Source organism: Polyergus mexicanus, unplaced genomic scaffold (assembly GCF_030449975.1).
Source record: "Polyergus mexicanus isolate NDT 795.1 unplaced genomic scaffold, iyPolMexi1.0 SCAF_20, whole genome shotgun sequence".
Classification (NCBI taxonomy): domain Eukaryota; kingdom Metazoa; phylum Arthropoda; class Insecta; order Hymenoptera; family Formicidae; genus Polyergus; species Polyergus mexicanus.
Genome location: NW_027223340.1, coordinates 166,073 through 188,249, shown reverse-complemented (window position 1 = coordinate 188,249; position 22,177 = coordinate 166,073). Strand labels below are relative to the sequence as shown.

The 22,177-nt window shown below is 32.6% G+C and overlaps 1 protein-coding gene across 2 annotated transcripts in view; it reads right to left on the bottom strand.

Annotated features, from left to right (window-relative positions):
• Best2 (bestrophin 2) overlaps positions 1-22,177 on the bottom strand; it is a 47,257-nt gene that overhangs the window by 17,756 nt on the left and 7,324 nt on the right. Inside the window, exons 2-4 of one of the 2 annotated variants that reach the window (XM_070311647.1) lie at positions 9,166-9,276; positions 6,504-6,675; positions 2,797-2,926 (exon numbers count right to left, since the gene is read on the bottom strand). In XM_070311647.1, coding sequence (XP_070167748.1) covers positions 2,797-2,926; positions 6,504-6,675; positions 9,166-9,276 — 413 coding nt within the window. Of the gene's footprint in view, positions 1-2,796; positions 2,927-6,503; positions 6,676-9,165; positions 9,277-22,177 lie in introns of those variants that run through there. The other variant, XM_070311648.1, reaches the window with a different exon arrangement.

The window sequence follows — 22,177 nt, the reverse complement described above, 5'->3', positions numbered from 1 at the left end:
TGTTCTCTTCGGTGCTGAATTTCAAATGCAAATTGCAAAATGTTCGTTTTAACATGTTCAGTATAAATATTTTAAATTCGTGGATAAAATATCTGTAGTTACCGCGTTTTTTTTTCACAATTATTTAATTTGTTTAGCAAAAATTATTAAAAATGTGAGAGAGATAAAAATTATATGTTTATATATATATATATTTTTTTTTTTGTTTAAATTATGGACTCCTTTAGTTCATATATGCTTCTTGAACAAACATGTACTGAGTCATAGCGACTGGTATTTATTTCGTGTCTTTTACAAATATTTCATTGATGTTACCGAGCATCGACACGCGCATGCATGAAATCATTTTAAATGACATCCGTTGCAATATTTTGCGTCAGCATATTTTCTTTTGAAAGATATCTGTTGAGCGCGGTCAGTTTTGCGAAATTTATTATTCGCGTTCTTGTCATATTAAAAATGCTCTACATTATTCATTACACAACTTTATATATTATATCTTGATTAAAGATGTAGAGAAGTAAAAAAAAAAAAAAAAAAATGATAAAAAAATTTATTTCTTGTTTTTTATACACTATATTTTCATACGCGTTTCATTCTGATTTAAGCTTAAATGCGACATTTACTTTCACGATGTAACATTTTCTCTATCGGAAATATGTTGTTTGCTCGATTTAATATGTATATAACTTTTTGCATCATCTTTACGCATGTTTCTGGTTTATAATTTCTTCGTTTATATTGTTAGAAATATCGTAAAATTGCATTTTAAAGAGGAAGATATTCTTATAATGTCGCATTTTTCTTTTCTACATAAATATATTTGACAGATTTATTGCTTTTGCGTATTTATTATGAAAAATTCTAATCTTTTAATTATCTATTTATTAAATATATTTTACATATATTAGAATATATATTGGAAAATGTGAAGAAGTGTAAAATTGCATTTATTATTTTCTTATATTTTAATTACTTTTATTAATTTAATATGTTAAAGTTAAATCACGAAAATAATATACACATATTTATTTTATATTTAATAACTTCAGTATCAATTTAATGTTAAAATTCAGAAAATGTGTTTTTTCATATTTTTTGCTGATATCAAAACTGATATAAAATTTATAATATCCCTCACGCTTAGCATATACTTCCTCATTCCTTCCTCGGACGCATACAAATAATGTTTTGCTTGCACAACGTGTGAATTGTTATATCTGTAATGCACGTGCCGTAAGAATTCTTGGCATTCTTTTTATAACTTTAGTTTCATTGTTTATATTATAACCAATATTTCTTTATATATATATTAACGATTATTTCCAATAAAATTAAATAAAATGGCATTAATCTATTTATGGAAAAATACAATGCATTTTTCACGCATGCGGTAATGGAAACTATCACAGAGCATAACTGTCGGAACGATCTTGTTTTCTAATTAGATCCTGTTCGCCTCCTGAGAGCGAGCTTCTTTGCTCCGTAAACGCGTCGTACATTTCTTTAGCGGCATCGCCATAAAGTCAGTTATTTCTACGAAAGAATAGGGGTTCTTATCGTAGATTCCACTATTCATTCCCTGCTCGAGAGATGGACGGTATTCTCATGTTCATGGAACATTTACAGGATTTTTCATGGGAAAAACGCGAGCTATTTCTGGAACGGAGCAACATCCGCTGTCGCAACCAGATGATAAAAAAAAAACTAAACATCTCGACATGCATTTTTTAAAGAAGACGATAGATATCACGGAAACGTAACACAATCCAGATAATATGACAATCCGGAAAATAAATCTCCGGGTAATAAAAATTGATAACCTGAAAGAATCGCGTGATAAATCGTGCGCCTTTTATTCAACGTCTGTCATTGAGTAGCGTTTAATGATTAATTAATGAATAATTTAATAGAATAATTTAACTGCTAAAACACATAATTTTGCTCGGCTGCAAATTAATATTTTGCAGTTAAACGTTAAAATTATGCGCGTACTCGCGATTCGTGAAGAGTACAAAAAAAAATCTGATTAAGATCGAGCTTGACGTATCTTTCACCTACGCTATTCACGAATTATAAAGACGAATCGCAAAGACGCTCGTAGTCTGGCGCAAGCGTAAAACAACAGAAGCACAGTCACATTTATTGGACTTTTAATGACCGTGATATCGCTTGCTATTGCCAGCGATTGCATTCGAAGAACGGCGAAAAAGACAGAACTACCAGGCTGTCCTTGCGCCGTCATGGCGCGCGCGGCGAAGCAACATTATATTATATGTTTATGGATGACGCGAATGGCTTTGTCTGCCGATATACGTCGACTAATGGAACGGCGACGTGTAATGTGATAAGAAAGCCGCGAGCTTCGGCACAAAGAAGAAAGCGATCTCTGCTCGATGCAGGTGCGACATTATCTTCATCCGTTGCATCGATCAGTGGGAAGAATAGCTGGACAACTAACGAATTATAAAAATTCAAACGACTGCACATTATTGTCAGCATTGTAATTATTGATTATATATTACTGACTTCTGAATGATAGTGAAGAATCGTAATTATCGTGTAATGAGAAATTCCTCAATTTGATCCATGTTTTTAATAGATCATGATTATGATAATAAAAGGTAGTGACTCTCGAAAATATTTTGCGAAATATACATGTCTTCTCTATGCTTTCATAAATATTACACTATGATTAATATTAGAAAGCGAGATTTTTTAAAGAGTATCCGTATCGCGTAATTTGCATGCTAATATTGCTCTTAAACATATATTCCGAAAATATAATTTACTGACCTACATCCACCATATGCTGAAGCGTCGGGAAACGCCTCTTAACTCGAAGCGAAATTCTTTGCAGTGTAATGACGTATGCTAGCACAGCATACCTTACGATGTTGCGTCTCATTAGCCGCCCCCGCTCATCCTAAAAACAGACGAATAAATAACCGTTAATTATACTTTACTTACTCTCGTCGATGAACATGAGATAAGTCTTTAATATATTTATTTTCTTATCAAATTTAATTTGCGTAATAATGTTTTCGCTTATAATATAGATTTTTAATTGATTATAAATATTGTATTTGTATATCTTGTAACATTATATTTATATGTATATGTAATTAAAGCAATGAAAAATGCTTTTAGCTTTTAACAAATTGTTTAATACCATAGATATTCCATAGATTACAAGTTTGTATCTTTTTCAAAAAATTTAAGATACGATATATTGCATCTCTTTACGTTTACATTAGTTTAATTGAAAAGTAAAGCTTCTAAAAATAATTTTTAAGTTGATCTCGTGTTCTCTTTTAAATTCGTAAAATTAAATTATACAAGAAAGAAGTTGCAGTGCGTCAGACATAAAAAATTACTCGTATAAAAACGTGGTGAATTTGCAACAAATCGGTATCAGTGAGAATGGGGCGTTTGACTTGAAAATTTATTTCCGAACGAATGCCAGACACGTTTCCATGTCTCGTACATACTTTCCCCTTGTTTTCTTGGCCCGACATTACGAGCGCACCCGCCCCCGCAGCCATGCTCGCTGCATGCGCCGCCGTTTTAAACTGTTCTAGTATTAATCACAGAAAATCTGGTGGCGCCTGCCGGCTATTTTTTTCTTCCGTTCTTGGACATTGTTGTGCACTTTTGTAACCAAGCTCGCGTTTTATAATCCACCGTCGCAATCGCTTGGCAGAATGTCAAATTGATCGGGAATCAACGACGATTATCGACATAAAGACATCTTCCGTATGTTCAAACTGTAATTGCAAAATAATAGAAAAAAGAATAAAAAGCTGCTTTCTCGTATCCGATTCGTTTAATTGGGTAGTTGCATAATCGAAATATTCTGTAGATATTCTACAAAACTTTATATACATAAAATATAAAATTATTGTTAAGAAATCATAATTGTACGCGTATAAAATCAATTATATGTTTAATATGCGTTAAAAAATAAATGTAAATCGTAACGCTATGGCTAATTTTTTTATATCGTTCGTTACATTGATATTACTTGGAAAGTTAGAGTTGACGCTGAGATATAAATTAATTATAAACAACATCGGGCTGTCTTTACGTGCTGTCTATAAAGTGTCTTTTTCTTTCCGATAAACGAGATACGCGTGCCGAGTCTATACTTCGTAATAACAAATTAATTGACCATCTTAGACGTTCCTCACATTCTTTATTTATGGCGATGATTAGCTATAAACCTTCTCAGGCACGTAGAGCTCTTATAAAAGATTGCGCCAAGCATTATTAATTACAATCGCGTTGAAAAATATTTCGGAATGGTAACAACGATCTTTAACTCTAAAGATCAAATTCTTTTCTCTCTTTTCACATTTCTGGCCTTTCTGAGTTGGATCGTCATCCGACTTTCGGATACAATGTTATCTCCTCAATAGCCTTTTCGTCATCTTTCATTCGCATGTACGGGAGATGAGCGCGTAGCTCCCTATCTCAGAATTCTGCGATTTACCGCGCACGTGTAAAAATGTCTGACTCGACAGCTTGGAAATGATCCGAACATCGACTCGTCTCGTCTCGTCTCGGGGTTTGCATCCCAATTAGATTTCAATGAAAGGCACAGCCCGTGTTGACCGTTGCGGTACCGCTCATTCACAAATCTAACACTGTATTACGCGATTACATGACCACGGGTATACGTATAACTGTGAGTTTGTTCCGTGGCTGAAGGACCTTGTCCCCTACCTACGTGCAAAAATTCCATCGGAGCTTCTTGTTCCTAGAGATGCACCGCGCATATGCAATAGTACGTACCTTACGCTGCATTTCGAATCCAAGATTCGTAAGATCGTCTAATTAATTACGGTAACTTGACATATCACGCAGTTTTAGTCTTTCAGTTTTTATCAGAAATCGTTTTAAATCATAATGTGAGAGATTGTTCTTTCATTTTAACTTTATGTTAGTGATGTAACATAAATGTATGTTTTTTTTTCTAATAGTCATATATATATATATATTAAGCGTTCTATTTATAAATAATATAAATTAAATATTCTTATCAATCTCTATACAAATTTATTGACCGAGTCAAGGCCATTACCACGTCGCAAATCGAGAGATCGCGAATAATCCGTAAAATATTTTAACATTTCATCGTGTTTTGCAATGTAATGCTACAGCTTCCCTGGCTAGCTTATAAAGATCTATAAGAATATCTCAATAAAAATAGCTTACGTGGCAGAACATCGTGCAATCAAACCGCTTTTTCTCGATACTTTCTCGAAAATCGTTGCATTCTATAAACGCGTACACCGTTCAGTTTAATATCTGAAATTAATATTGATCTGAACGAGGAAAGTGAAGAGAGTAAGTTACATAATGGAAGGATTAAATAGTTGGCGGCGATTGATCGGCTCTCGCTCTATTAATGTAATAGCGGTAGTAATTGAGAGTTACACGATTAGCTATGTAAAGTGTAAGTTTAACACTCAATGCTTAATCAATGGACGCGCTACATATATTTTACTAGATTCCGAATGAAATCGATGAAATATATAATAAGTCAATAAAGAAGAATGTTCGTATGCATGTATGTACAATGTGTGCGAAATGTGCTCGACGCGTAGGTTCATCGTAGGTTCTTTTTCGCCATGATACGTTGCACTTTCACTCTAATACTGAGTCATTGACCAGAGCTGAAAGCTTGCATCGAACGCGCTCCGCTGTCCAAATTGAAGCTCTTTCACTCTCCATGGAATTCATGATCGAAAAATTTGAAAAAATAATTAAGCAATATTTTCTCGAAAGATTTATTAAATATAAGTGATTACATATCGCGCCTTTGTACAAGAAAAACGATTTGAAAAATTAAAAACTTTAAAAAAAGATATATTTTTTAACTTATATACATCGTAGCTTGAATTATATTAAAATTGTGCGAGTGATTGCATTTTGCTTTAAAAATAACTAAGTTTTATCACTAAATGACTTTAGTTATCGCAATCAGATTAATTATGCATACAAATGGAGCAAAATTTATGTCAAGGTTCTGACAAATAATATACATCGCGTATTAGGAGCTTTTCGTTTCTTATATTCGTATATTAGTTACGCAGTAAAAGAATGTAAAGACGAATCCGCCATCAGCCGTTAATTATATAGGATCATCGTCCCGCACATTTTTTCGCTTTTAGGTTAGCACTTACTTAGGTTAACGACACCAAAACGTGTCACGGCAATTCATTAGCTTAATAAGACCGAGCGCAACGCGAGCGACTATCAAGGCTATATCTATTAACGCTACTGTGAGTCTTCCCATTCAAAGGAAGTAAGCATTATTTCGTTAGACAGGCTTAAAATTTCTTTAGATTTTTATCTAATGGGATCCCGTTTTATATCGCAACAGTTCGCGAATGAGAATAACGTTCTCCCAAGACTGGAACGCCCCATTGCCACGGTATTTTTAATCATAATAGAAAGCAACAAAAGAAATCTCTTCTCGATGGGCCGATTCTACTTACATTTCCAGGAATAGCCGCGCTGATGAAGAGGGCCAGATTGTCTGGCCAGGGCAAGAGCTTGTATTGCTCCCACCATCTTTTTACAACAAGGCTCACGTAAAATCCCAAGACGAATGACATGGGTATGGATTCGCTGGAGTTGCCGAAATAATAGCGGATCTTTTCGAAAATTCTGCAAGGAAAGAAACAGAATAAATTTTTTTTGCATTTTTAATTATATTACTTAAAAGCCTTAAGTTTATACATGGCTATTATATGTATAATTAAAAAATATGATGTAGATTAAAGAAGAAAATAATTCAAAAATTATAAATTACAGAATGTTCTGCGAGAGAGATAGCAGAAAATTAAATTATCTCTAAAGTCTATTACATATAAGATCTCTACGTGAACTTGCACAAGTAGAGCAAGGTTAAGGTGATACTGTCATTTACCGTGATATTACTATCGCGCTTACACTTTGATTAGTATTAGTATTAAATGCAAATCAATATTAAATAAATTTTTTTTTTTTTTATCTTTGTAAATGATTCCAAGCGAAACCGCATACATGCTTCATCGAAAGCATTCGAGTCTGATTCACCGCTCTTTCATGCTTTGTTCATCAATGTCGGTTATTGCCTTGCAATGGATCGTTTTAAAGAAAAGTAATCACCACGTATAAGTATAGTCATACTCATCTTTACGACTTCACGCGTCAATTCTGACCGATTAACGCACGATTCCAGGATCTTCCGGTAAGTAGGTTTATGTTGGAATTTCCGCGAGTATAACTGGTACCGCATTCGCACTCTTGAGGCAATATTGACTTACCGTTACCTGAACGTACAATATCATGGCCACGAGAAACTGATATTGCGATAACTATAGCTAGCTTATTTGAAACGCAACGGTATCAATACTTTCCCCAGAATACAAGACGTCCAAAAATAATATAATAGCGAAAATATTTTAACGATGCTAAAAATATTTTTTAAGATAACATTACAAGTGCAGTGTGAAACAGCAAGGACATTTAACATTTATCTGAAAAGGAAGATAATAACAGAAAGTGATAAAAGTTTTTTACAACTATGCGAGAGTGGTAGTAACTCTTGATAAATCCGAGTGTGAAAAGAATTTCAGGGTCTTAACAAAGGACGATTAATCTCGCAAACTACCGTGTGCAATCCTATTCAATAATCCTGGATCGCTCATCCTTTTAGGCATGTTGGACCATCCCTGCAGGTCTAAATTTAGCGTGGACTCGAAATGATTTAAAGGAGAAATCTTTTTACATTCTTAAGTTCTTTGTCTCTCTTTTTTTAGCTTCACATAAATAACAGGTTACGTTTTTATGCTTTTTTTAATACCGGGCACGAACGCTTCTCGAACACGTTCCATGATATATCATGATGTCTCTCATACAGGGGCGCATCAAAAAAGCCCTTTCAAAAATTGATAATAAATAATACAGGATATTCGGAAAGTAACTCTACATCTATTTTAAATATTAAAAAAAAAAAAAAAAAAAAAAAACATTTATCTTTACAAAAGATGTTGAAAGTTTCTTCACAAAAACTAGCCTAATCTTGTTATCCAAAACTTTTTCAACTCTTCTGATGCTATGCCTTTGATAAAATCTTTAATGGCAGCTTCAAGATTTTACGTTCTTATGTTATTAATTAAATACAGCTAGTGATAAAAGTGTATAACCACTTTCCGAATACTTTGTATAATAAAAATTAATTTATCATATATAAGAATGATATTATTTATACACAAATGTCGAAATTCCATAAGTATAAAAAAAAAAAGATATCATATTAATTATATGTTTATGTATATTATTCAAATATACATTTTAATTGCATATTTTTAATATCGTCAGAATATATCGGGTAATAATTTTTTTTTATAATTATAGCTTATATTTTATTTATTTAAATGTACAATGAATCTTCGTTGCTTAATTCTTCGCTTCTACAATCGATAAGAAATTGACTGAGCATCATATGAAGGTAAACGAAAGAAAGGTTACTGCATGGTAAAAAATACAATAATGAATACTAAATAAAAAAAAAGAGGATATTGTAAATTCTTGAACGTTAGTCGATGAAACGCGACCGTGATCAAAGTGCCGGAACCTTCAGATTTGCCGACGGGCCAAGGTTATTATTGTACAAGTTTATCTACGTCCATAAAATTCGGTTATAGCAGATACAACTACGCAACCAACGCTACTGAATTTAGCGTTATCCATGATAAAAATCCGCGACCAACGAATTGATAAATAACGGAAAATGCAAAATTATTGCTGTTTACCTTGCACGATCGAGAGATAAAGATTACCAGTGTTCCAATTTTATATATGTATGCGTGTTTGTGTATATATATATATATATATATATATTTGTTTTCGGTCGCGCATCGCCTTGAATGAATTAAGTCTGGTATTATCTTTTGAAACGATTGTACGTTTGCGAAATTAAAATTATATAATAATTATGGTGGACAAAATGAGAAAATTTATTTTAGTTACCCTAGAAATATACCTTTCTCTACTTGAAATTCCAACTCTTTTTGCGCCTTCGCGAAGAATGAAATTTACGAGAATTATTTAATTCTTTATTAAATTTAAATTATTAATTATTTAATTCCAGAGATATGCAAATTTACTCACACCCGCTGGTGGTCATTGAGCACATATCGATATGTAAAATTGATGAGGTAGTAGAAGAACAGATACGCCAGTAGTTCCCGCCAGATTAGCTTGTAAACGGAGCCACGCCATCTGTAAAAAAAAGAATCAAAAAGTTAATTTAAATAAGTATTGATTGCGTGAACAAATATATATATATATATATATACTTTTCCATGTGCTAGATTGTTAGAAGCTCATTTTTCAGTTTGTGTAAATGCGGACACACACATACATCGATTTTTTTAAATATAAAAGTTAATTTTATGTGTGTTATCTATATAAACACTAATTTGCAGAGATAAAGTTGTATAATGTAGAGGATAATGATTCATTATATTTTATAAAGAAAATTATATTTCTTAGTATACTTTTTAAATTATAATAAATATTCCGTATTACGCGAATGCTTTCAAAGAAAAAATAGTATAGGACAATTGTTGTGCTGACTAAGAATTATGTATTCATCCAAGCGCTTCATATTATAAGCCAAGAAGGAATTATTAGCGGTAAATATCCGTAATACACTTTGCCTATAAATCACGGTATGGTGACTATATAAAAATTCATTATTCTCTTCGTGTCGTAAAAACAGACAAAACTAGTCGTTCGTTCTCGAGCATCGGTTCAGACTTCCTCATTGTGCGAACGAACTTGGAAGTATCGCCCACCAGATGTTCTCTTTTCTCTTTTCGAGCATCCTCACTTTTACTTGTTAAACGTGGCAAGTATCGGCACTTGCTTGACTCCAACATAAGTATTAGTCATGATCATGAAGCACATTTTTGCACATCGCACGCACCATTCCTCGCACGCTTGAAAAGTACTCTGTTGATTTATTGGCTAATTTCAGTAGTAATTTTCAAGTATCACGGATATTAATAAAACGGTCGTTATATCATTTCGCGTGACAGGTACATGCAAAATAGGTTTTATTTGAAAAAGGAAAAGAGAAGAAGTACACGGAGACGAATTATTTTGCATTTCCCTTTCAACGAAGTTGCGAGTTGTCACTTGGCAATAACATAATCAATATGAACGTGTATCAATCAATAATAGAGTTAGATCATTCTATAAAATCGTAAACGGCATGTGCGCTTCGGAACCGGCTGGAGAATTAGCGACAAGTATGTCATGGCTAAATCGATTTTACGAGTTTCGAAGATACGCTGTTTGCAATGTTTCCCGAACATAAATTTACCGTAAATTTTTTATGATAAAATCAAATATCGATCAGCCGGTTATAATAATGCAAGGGTTAAGATCGCAAGAAATTTTTATTTAATAAGCTTGCTCTCCTTTTTCTAAATATATTACATTATAATACTACTCAAATATAAAATTCCAAATATATAAAATAATATTCACAAATTAAATTAAAAAGAAATATTTCAACAAGATAAAAACACTGACACTCACAGAGAGAGAATGACTTTAAATACAAAACGAATTTCTACGCATTCGACGGACGCAATGCGAACGAGGTCAACGTGAAAAGTAGCTTATAAAAGTTCTAAAGTAGATATGTCAACCATTGTTCGGTAATAGAGCTATGAACTGTGCCATTGCTTTATGCTACTATAAATGAACATTCATTTATTGGAATTTATTAACATTCTGATTTACGATTAGACTTAGTGTCACATGGATTATACGCGTGCGTGTGTGTATGTAATAAGTTTTAATATTATAAAAAAACTATACTTTTTGCATAGGTATTTATCCTGGAAAAATAAGATATTCAGTCTTTCATTGCGCAACGTACGACACGTATTATATATACACGCTACGCTTCACATATGTCAATTTGTTAATTTACAAAATATGTATCTCGGTATTCACTTGAAAGATAAAACAAAAAAAGCGCTAATCAATATCGCGCCTCTCTAAAGAAAGAAAGATATGAAAAGCTGTACCGGACATCCGTCACATTCACAGAGCAACTAATTTCGTGCGTTCACAAGACCGTAACGACGGTACCGAGTGATTATTGTGCGCGATAAATTTATTCGCAGCCGATACAACAAGGATCAAAAAGGAAGAATGCGAAAATGTCGAGAGAGTAAATGATAAATTGCGTTAACGGCTTAGATCAAAATCATTTTTCCGATGCGATCTTAGTAATTATAATGGCGTAAACAAGATTATTTCCTTTCGATAGAGACTCTCCCGCTCATCAATAATTGCGGGAATCTGCGGCACCGTCTATTAAACATATTCTTTTTGTCGCGCAATACATACTAATCAACATGTATGATCGCACTATTGGAGATTGCAATTTTGCAGATGTAACCATAAAATTCACGTACACATACTTACATAAAACACAATTGTACGCTTTTAGTCGCCGATTAAACTGTTTGTTTAGCATACAACAGACGCTTGTTACGTTGATATTCGTTGAACAACTTAACTGGTCTATTACGTGAAGATAACTAATGCGTTTCTTATTAAATACCAACAATAAACGTTTTAAATACGTTTTTAAAAACGTTTTCGCAGAATAAAAATACATAGAATGTAGTTAAAATTAAGAAATTAAAATATCTTTCTTTTGATAAACTTAATTTAAATTCTCTCTCTCTCTCTCTCTCTATATATATATATATATGTAGTATGTATAAGGACATTTTCATTATTTATTTAAGGATATTTAAACCTCAATAAGTAAGTTTCATAAGTTCCAAGAAATATAATTTTTTTTCTAAAAAATGTAGTTAAATTGCAATTTATAATTAATTGTTATTTCGTTTTTGTCAAAAAATATCTATTTAGAATATTTCTTACGTTGTTGCAATATTTTAAATAACTATATACATATATATATACATATATAAATAATTACAATATATTGCGATCATTTTACAGTTCTTTTTACAAAATTGCTTGATTAATGAAGAGATATACTTCAAGAGAAACGTGTCTTATCAGAAATCTAACAAATATTCCAAAGGAAGTTGAAAAATAAAAATTTAGAATTCTTTTTAGAAATTTTTAAAAACTTTATTATTAAATTAATATTACAATTATTTAGAAAAAATTTCTAAATCTCACATGAAATGAAAGTTCGATCGAATTTCAACATTCTTGAAACACGTTTTGAAACTTCGTTGTAAACAGAATCAATGTAAATACTTGATATTGCATCGAATCTTGATTTGCATTTTCTCGATAATATTTATTAGTTATTATATAATATCATAGATGCATGCAAAGTGTCAGCAGGGAAAATATGAAAGCTGCAACTATTACTTTCAGTTTCGTAGCTAGATGTATGATGAGACATCAATTAAATGAGGATGTTCGATAACGACGAGTAAGATTATCAACGTTTGATTATTTCATTATTTGTATGTCAGTAGGTCATGGTAGGAGGCGATGTTCCGTGATTTTCATACATTGTCGTATAGGACGACACGCCCGCAAATCTCTCCACGCATAAACGCACGATCATATATGTACGTACATGGGTAACATAAAGCCATTACATCGGCGTAGATGTGCGATCGGCAGAAGCCCATTGTCATATCATTAATCAATTCATGAAGCTTGTTTACTGACCTTTGCCGATTTTTTTCCAAGAATAAGGAATACTCTGTACGGTATCAAAGACCGATCGCTACAATACGAAAAAATTTCTAATCGCATGTAAAATCACTTGCGAATTATCACAATATTGCTAATCTATGATTGAGTAGCATTAAAATTTTTAGGTGGAGCGAACTCAGGCATTCAAAACCTATATTTATTAAATTTTCATGGTTGGAGGACGGTGTCTAAAATGCTGAATTTGATGAGACAGATATTTGCATATCAGATATTTCATTCTCATTTAGGTGGAAGCTGAATGAATCATCTTTGTAGGCAACATTATACGTCACTCTGCTTCTTTTTTCATTAAAATTAATTCTCGGATAAGTTTGACGATGCATAAAAAATATTCGGTGACTATTTTGCACAATCCATGACTGCTTATTCAATGTATACAAAAAGAATGTGTTCCATTGTTAATATCTGTTTTGTTCAGGTTGAAAGAGAACAAAATCAGTCTAATAATCTGAGATTAGCAATAATTTTTTATAATCATATCAATAATCTTGAATAGGAGAGAAAAAAAGAGACTTATATTATATGAATAATCTGGGTCAACGGATATCCTTTAAATCTCGTCAAACTAGTAATCATATAATTATGGATTAAGAGAAACAATACAGTTGACTAATATAATATTCTCTCTGTATATGTATATAAATCTTTTAAATCTTTTAAAATTCCATCAGCAAAGAGTTCACAATACGAACCTCGCGACCTCTGTCTATAATTTATATTTCATATTTCTTGAACGCGCTCGATAAAGCTTATTGTTTATTCTGCTGGAAATTCTTCATTTTGTCAAGCAATATAAAAGGACACGTTGTAAAAGGAACACGTACTAGAAAGCGTTCCACCGCGATGAATAACGCGGTTTCCCGCTCATAAAGTATCGTGTTTAAGGGTCGTAAATTAACGCATCGCCACGAGACACAACATTTTTTTAATTATAGACGAAACGATGTCGACTTCGCGATAACAGGTCGAGGAAGACGTTGACGCGGGTCGTAAAGGTTGATGTGCGAGTGAACGTCAATGACGGTTCTCTCGAGTGAATGGGCGAACGTTGCGCTGAACGATGACTGTGTACGCTAGTCAGCCATATGTCGAGCGTTTATGCAAGATAGTTATAGCGTAACGCCCGGTAATTTAAAAGCGTTTCCTTTTTGATCCTTTCTCCGCGCGTCTCGTGATTTCAGCGCAGAATCGTTCAAGGATTCGTTGGATGTGTCTTGATACAACAGCGCGCCCAGTTTCTAACTATATATATATTACCAGGGAGCGCTTGGGCCATGCCAGAAATGATTTGCATAGTTATATCAAGCGTACTTTCGGAGCAATGCTGAAAGACGCACTGACGCTAAACACAGTCCATTTTGTAATCATTAATTAATAACATCGCAGTACAATTATATAACATGTCATCGTAAAGATGTTCGTAAGACATGTTAATTCTTCCAAATGTCTTTTAAATGCCTTTTAATCACTTGTCATTTAATCATTCATCATCTTGCCTTTAATCATATTGTAAAACAACATATGCTACGCATTTACAGATGGTCTTTCCGCGTCGAACTTGTTAGCAAGAATATAATATGTCGTATGTCATCTTTTGCATCAATATTTGTTGGTAAAACTGTAAAATTTCGTAGATTAACTTTTACTTTTATAAAGATTTTAAAAATCAAGAAAAAAAGAGAGAGAAATCATTATCGAAACTTCGAATTTTGTTACATCAAATGCTTAAAATAATTATATATATCAGGCAAATATCGTAGAAGAAATATTCTCAAATTACTCGCGTATCCCAATATATAATATATGTACAATATAATCATGGAAAGCACTTGCGAGATAAAAATAAAAATGCTGACAAAAAAAAAAAAAAAAAAAACACAATGAAGAATCATATAATGCATGAATAAATTTTATTTAAGGTCTTGAACGTAACGTAAGTTTGCCTGGCGCAATATAGAGCGATCAAGGAGTTATGTAGGAAGTGATTGAGTTCGCTGTAAACGCTTTGATATCACAAACGGAATGCTAAATATTACAGAAACGTGAGTCACTGCCGCGCTGCCTTGCAAACCGGGCAACAATAATCTTTGTACAATCTATTATATTGGGTATCGTAGCTCTCTACCGCGCCGATTTTAATTCAATTCTCTTCGCAAAAATATCTATTTACACGCGAGCAAAACTTTATCTCGTTACATGAGATAAAATAAAATAAAAGAATTTATTAATGCAAAAAATTTATCAATATTGCAAATAGAAAATTTGATTTTATAAACAACATTTAATCATCCCCCCCCCCTCCCCCCCCCAAAAAAAATATGTAATAAATATGTGTGAATAGTAAATATAAAGTTCGTATATTATATTAAAGGAAATATTAAAAATTTTAATTGCTATAATTATATTTAAAAATCATTAATATTAAAATTAATTAAAACATGTAATATTAATTGAATCATCGCCTCTTATTCTAAAATTGTAGTCGCAAGTAGGAATAAAGCAGCGTGATTTTACACGAATGAAGACCATTACACAATATAGCTCGTAATTTATGGTACATCGATATATATATATCATACTCAGATCTGCGGAAATAACGGCTCCCTATCTTGTTAATCATTAAGGAAATAGAATCTGTGTAGAATATTTGTCTTTCCTTCGTAACACATGACATCTTAATCGTTACGCATTTAATCCAGCGTGTGTGCGATTGCCATATATTTTTTATATATAATCAATACATTATTAAGACAAAATGGAAAATAAATAAATGATGATTTGACTAAGAGAATAGAATGAACGAGCGGACCTTATATTGGACTGTACTGGTAAGAGGAAAATAGGGAGTCCAAGCTGCTGTGGATGGCGTAAAGTAACGGTCCACCGGTCAAGGCTCGCCAAGGCCTTTTATCGCTCTTGTCGACTAGACAAGCACGCTATGCTTCGGTGTGTTGCACAATTTTGTTTCTTCAATTCCTACTATACTTCTATCCTTCTCCATTTCTCCGCGCTGCATGGACCGATAGTCACGCTTGGCGCAGCCCTACAGAATCTTTTGACGCTGAATAAACGTTAAAAGTACGAATTCTGTCTTATTCGTTTCAAGATAATATAATGTTACATTGGCGCGTAATATATTGAATAAAATTTGACGAGTATATAAATATGCGCCATCCAGATAATATTGTATAATTTTTTTGTGCTCCAAGATAACTTGCGTTTATTACATGCATGCTTTGAAATATAAGATGAGTCCGAGTACAAGGTTTCAGGTGGGCTGATGACTATGAGAACAATGAGACGGATCAGGTGAAAGCGATTGTAAAAAAATACTTTCGAAAATCTCTCGATATAATATATGCGTGACAGAGTCACGCATTGTGAGATGAGAAGATGGAAAAATAATGTAACGCATCAATAATTATAAATCACTAAATAAACTTTTATCGCGTACTGCATTTTTATTTATTTTTTAACGCTCTCTTCGATACATGTATATCATTCGTTGGTATAATTATAAATAATTTGGTTATTAATTATGTATGTAGAGAGATATCAATTTAAAAAAATATTCTTGTATTTTATTTAATGATATTATATTTCAGAGAAATAATCAAGTGTATAAATTGTCCGTATTGTTTGAATCGACATTGAGATTTCTTAGCTAATTAAGTGAGTAATTAAGATGTTCGCACATATCAACTGTCCTTGTTGTAAATCACGATGGATGTGTTCATTAACTGAAAATGATCGTACTGACCGCTAACTCTTTATTAACCATGTGAGATTTGCATCTTTATATATTTCTAATTTTCTACTGGAAAATAAAAAGAAAAGATATTGAATGCATGTAATAATCCATAATCTGCATATATTAATATCGGATTGGGGATAAAAAAATTTTAGAATAAAAGCAATAGTCGTGCATTTGATAAAATTACATATCTCTTTTTATATATAATTTTATATATAATTTTACACATATATAAACCAGAGCTTAGCTTTTTGTATATATGACTTCTAATCTCCAGATAAATTTACCCTCATATTATTTTGATAGTAAACATTATCTTCAATATCCGCGCAGTATCGTTCTACATATAATCGCTAATTTTTAATGTTCCACGAGCTCTATAGATCTACATAAGCATCAATTGAATCAGAAAGGCATTGACGGATCATCATTCGTAAGCAGAATAACTGATATACCTTACGTTGCGTTTATCCCGTGCCTTTAGACACGCCATCTTCAACGGTGCAGTTTCTCTGCTTCTGTTCATTGAACTCGGTTTATTTATTGCCAGTCAATTTTGTCGATTAAACTGTATTTGGAGATCGACGTAACAACTTCACGATCGGTCAAGTCACTGCCAAGGTATATGTGCTTTCTCGTGCGTTACACGTGATCGTGGTCATTGAGCCCAGATGCATTCGGTACAGCTTCCGTGAGTTGAATATACAAATACTACAGATAGAATAGAAGAATAGTTTGTCGATGATTTAATTTATATTACATTGTGTGTGTGTGTGTGTTTGTGACTTATAATAAATTCATTTGATTGAAAAGTCATTTCTTTTTATAGTCAAAACTAAAGAGTATAATTTAAAATTATATATATAAAATATTTCCACTTCTTATGCATTTGTATAATACGACAGTTTTTAATTATAATGATATCCAAAAAAAAAAAAAAAAAAGAGAGAGAGAGAGAGAGAGAAGTTTCTATAAAATTTTGTATACTATCGCAGTAATAGCGATACAAGTGTAACGTAAAATTATTGAAATTGTTAAATCATTTTTATTATCATAGTTTTGGCAATAAATTTTAAAAGATATTTGCCTTTTAATAATTATATTTCTCGTACAATATATCGAGAGAATTTAGCTCATTAAAAATTCTGCCTAATATAAGCCTAATGACTAGAAACAAAGATTATAATTTCCATGACAATATTTTACGCTGTTTATGATATTTCTGCGCTCGCTTATATCTCTTTACAATTTAACATTCAAACATTTTTCGTGGATGAACTGTGTTAATTGTGTTCATTTCGAATGATAATAAAACAAGTTCTTATGTTAATCCTCCTCTTCTTTTCATTCATCTTTTCTGTCAAGCAAAGCAGTGACGGCTTATAGATACGTTCCAGCAAAATACCGTCCTTCGTAAGAAGCGCGGAGCTTCGACAAAAAAGAAACGAAAGAAAATAACACGATCCTCTTGGGATGAATAAGACTGGCTGGTGTATATTCTTTTTTGTCCGTCCTTGGTATCGCGATCAAAACGATACGACATAGTCTCGGAAATTTCTTTGACTAAAGTTATGTATAATAGCGAAGACAGCGAGTATCGATGCTTTTACCGCGACATCAATACCTTATTTATAGTATGCTCGTCTCATACGGTAATCGAATTGAATTCCTCGACGATCGAAGAGAAGATTCATATACGAGCACAAGAAAGATTCCCTTTTACAGCTGTCTCTCTTCTCTCTTTCTTTCTGTCTTACAATACTTTCGTAATATATTATGTGTACTCTACGAAAATTTGCTAATTGACGTTAGAGAAATTTAAATTCTTGTGTTAAAAATTATAGCGTTAGAAGAAGGCGAAGGGAAAGGGAGACGACGACCAATATTATCCGCCCACGCATATGCGAAAACGTATGCAAGAACCTATGAATCGCAATAAGTATCGTTACGGAGGCCAAGTTAAGAAACAGGTGTTCGAAAAGTTCAAGTCAGAGTGAAAATATTCGTGATGATTGAATCCGCTTCTTTTGATGGCATTTGCTGTCAAACTTTTATATTCGAGAATTCTCTTTAAAAAATACCAATACAATTACGTATAATATTTTATATTTTGAAACTCTCTTCAATAACTTCTGAAAAAAAACACAATATTGTAAATTTTATAAATATGCAATTTTTATCATACTTTTTATCATAATTTAACTAACAAAATATCGTAACATTTTGCTAAAGTTCATGGAATAACCACGTCATACCATCGAATAAATAAATTATTCACAGCTGTATTATTACGCAATCACGACTTAAAAATCTGATTGTATAGAAAACATAAATTTTAATGAAAGAATATGCATTGTTTTTACGCATTTACTAAGAAACGCTGAATATAACGTAGTAATTAGTACAGATGTTAGAAGAATAGTCGTAGATTTCGATGATTCGTTCCGTGTTGTTGTTAAGGGATAGCATCACTCGAGTCATTCAATAATTGCCGTGTTAATGAATACGAATTATATAAGCTTCCAGCTTATATGTTACGAATTCATTGATTCACGACTCCTGCAAATCACTTAAAAACAATAATGTCTAATATTTACATGTTAGGTTTGCGTCATATAAGACGCAAATATGCCATGCATCTTAACACGCATTACATACATTACATGTCACATTACACATATTACATATGACACCCCATACATACTTTACATATTATATCAGATAACATAATACAATACATATACATAATAACTTTTATGAGATTCGTAATGCAATTAAGGCTACTTCTATACTTCGTGTAGCTTTCAAATTATTAATAAGAACACTTAAACAAAATATAGTTTGTTATTTAATGCTCTTAGATTTTTTCATCTCATACGTAATCTTTCATGTATAAATTGGAACGTACAGTACACGTGGAAATTATGACTGTTATTAACAGATTTAAAAAAAAAAATAAAATAAAATAAAATAAAAAAAATAAAAAAAATAAGCACAATTTTCGAGTTAAAAGGTGTGCTGATTAGTTACACGAAAGTCGTCGAAACGCGATTTGTACGCAAGTACACGAAACGCCCGAGTGCTATGAGCGAGAGAGTCAACTTCCTCCGCGTTTACATAATGCCAGTAGATGATCAACATCAATCGTGACTGCTAACGAATTAATCACGCTGCGTGTGATACAGGCATCCATCTCGGTGCTGAAAATTATACTCGAACATATAGTAAGGTCGAGTCTTATTGAGTTGGCACGAAAAATGACGAACGCGTTGGTTCGTTTGATTTACTAATGATTAAACTAATGAGTCAATGCTATATCTGTGATGATTTTATATGAATTAATTACGAGAATTGGCCAAAGTTAATAACGAAGCAAAATATTTAATCTATAAGTTTACATGTATTGTATCATTATGTATGGGGTATATGAAATAAGTCTGTGATTTAATTAATGAATATTAAAGCTTAATTTTATGATTTTATTAATTTCTCTTAATCAAATAACACATACACACGTGTGTTTATATAACACGTGTGATTATGAAAATTGTTATTATTAAAATACACAATACACTATCATTAGGAAAAAAGAAATCATTATTTAAATTTTCTGCGATTGCCAAAAACGATTTTATCGGAGAACATTAATTCAATGTTAAATCAATATAGATCTATATTATTTTAGATTATATTTTCATTTATTACATATTATTATAATATGATGTACCATATTTCGTCATGATCAAAGATTGACGATCCTTCGCGAACAAATAAAATAATCTTAAAGTGCAACAAAGTATAGTAATAGTCTTTATTACTTAAAAGCATAATGTAAGCGGGAAGTAATAAATCTCGGTTTACTAAAAGACATCGCACAAGCAAATTTAAAGTAAATTTTTTTGCGGCTTTATCGGTATATAAATATTTATTGATGGCTAAATGATAAATTAATTGGCAATCGATTCCGGTATAACGATATACGCATAGTAAGGTCTTTTTCCCCGATCTCGTGTGTCTTGGACCATGAAAATAATTAAGTATCCTGGCATAACACACGACTGCGTTTGGTTAAGCGTTATACATACCGATGAGTCTGATTGACAGTGACATAGTTACAAGCAGCCTTGTATCTCAAGTCTCGCGAGAAGCGCGACGGGACGTTACGCGTAGACGGTAAGCACGCCGTTGCGTGTCCTCCTGCGTTGCGTTATCAGCTCAAGCCGCGCCAAACACCTGTCTCGCCTTTTTACGATCGTTAAACGACACGGAGGCGCGTTTAAAGAGATATAACTCGATCGTGTAATTAAACATCGATTTCTATTCAAAAGTGTCATATTCTAATTTATTAATAGCTATTCGAAGAACGTCGAAGTTATTAAAAAAGAGCGGAAACAAATTTTCTTGGAGGAAAATTAATTTTAAGATACTGGCGTAATATGACCGGTAAATGAAATTTTTCAAGGGGAAATGATCCTTGATATATAAAATTTTTAAATTATGATTGAAAGATATTAACATTAAAAATTGTTTATGACGATTAAAATTCATCGAGGAAAATATATCCAGAAATTTTGATGTTGCACTGTAATTATAGTGATAAGGAGCGAATTCTCTCGCGAACATTTATGGAGTGTTAATTATAGATTAATTTACTCGGTCTAGTGCTGTAATCTTGCATAACGTTTAAAACTAAGATTTCAATAGCCATTATAGAATATATCTCTGAAAATGTCGCGAATGATAAACGCGTCTGTGGTTAAACTGTGTGTCAACAAGTAAATTATACTGATAATTTTTCACGACTTCGTCTTGTTTCTTCCGAATCGAATGAAAATTTCGCGGCTCTTTTCAAAAACGACGATGGCATACTGATTGATTGAGATTGCCAAGGGTCTCCCACTCTCTCTCTCTCTCTCTCTCTCTCTTTCTCTTCTTCACCTTTCGGAAAGATACCCATCATCGAGGCAACAAATTGTAATTGATTCCTCTAAGCAAGATAATACCAATGCTGGAGCAACAAGGACACAAAGCAGTAAAACGTTGCATAACTAACGCCGGTCACGCTTCACGGCGTGATGCTCCTCGTTCGTCCTCTCTTCGCCAGATTTCTAGGACTTTTCCTCGAGAGTAATACTTCCGCAGAAATACGATTAATGTACTCGATCGAAAGATTAATAACATACTGTGAGTTGAAATTCGAAATATTATGTGCGCACCTCGATCAATATTTAACATATCGAAGAGAAACGTTTCTCGATATTGCCTGGAAAAAAAAAAAACTGTCGGAAAGTCATGCGCGCAAAATTGTTTTACATCTTACAATTAGAAATTGAGCGAAATCGAATGCTTCATCATTGTTTCTTGTTTGAGGAAATGATAAGTGTCCCTGTGTCATGCCGTTTAACTCACGTACGGATATTCACCGGATCGATCAAGGATCAAAATGGAAATTTTCGACGATACCCAACGAAAGAAAAAAATAAGTTTCTTTACCCTCGAATGCAAGCGACGAAGGTATTTTATGAGGAAATAATTCTTGCCAATGTCAAATTTTAAAGCGCGAGTCAAAATATTTATATGCTCGTGCGAGAGTATACGATTCATCTCATATATCGAAACATTCAAATTTTT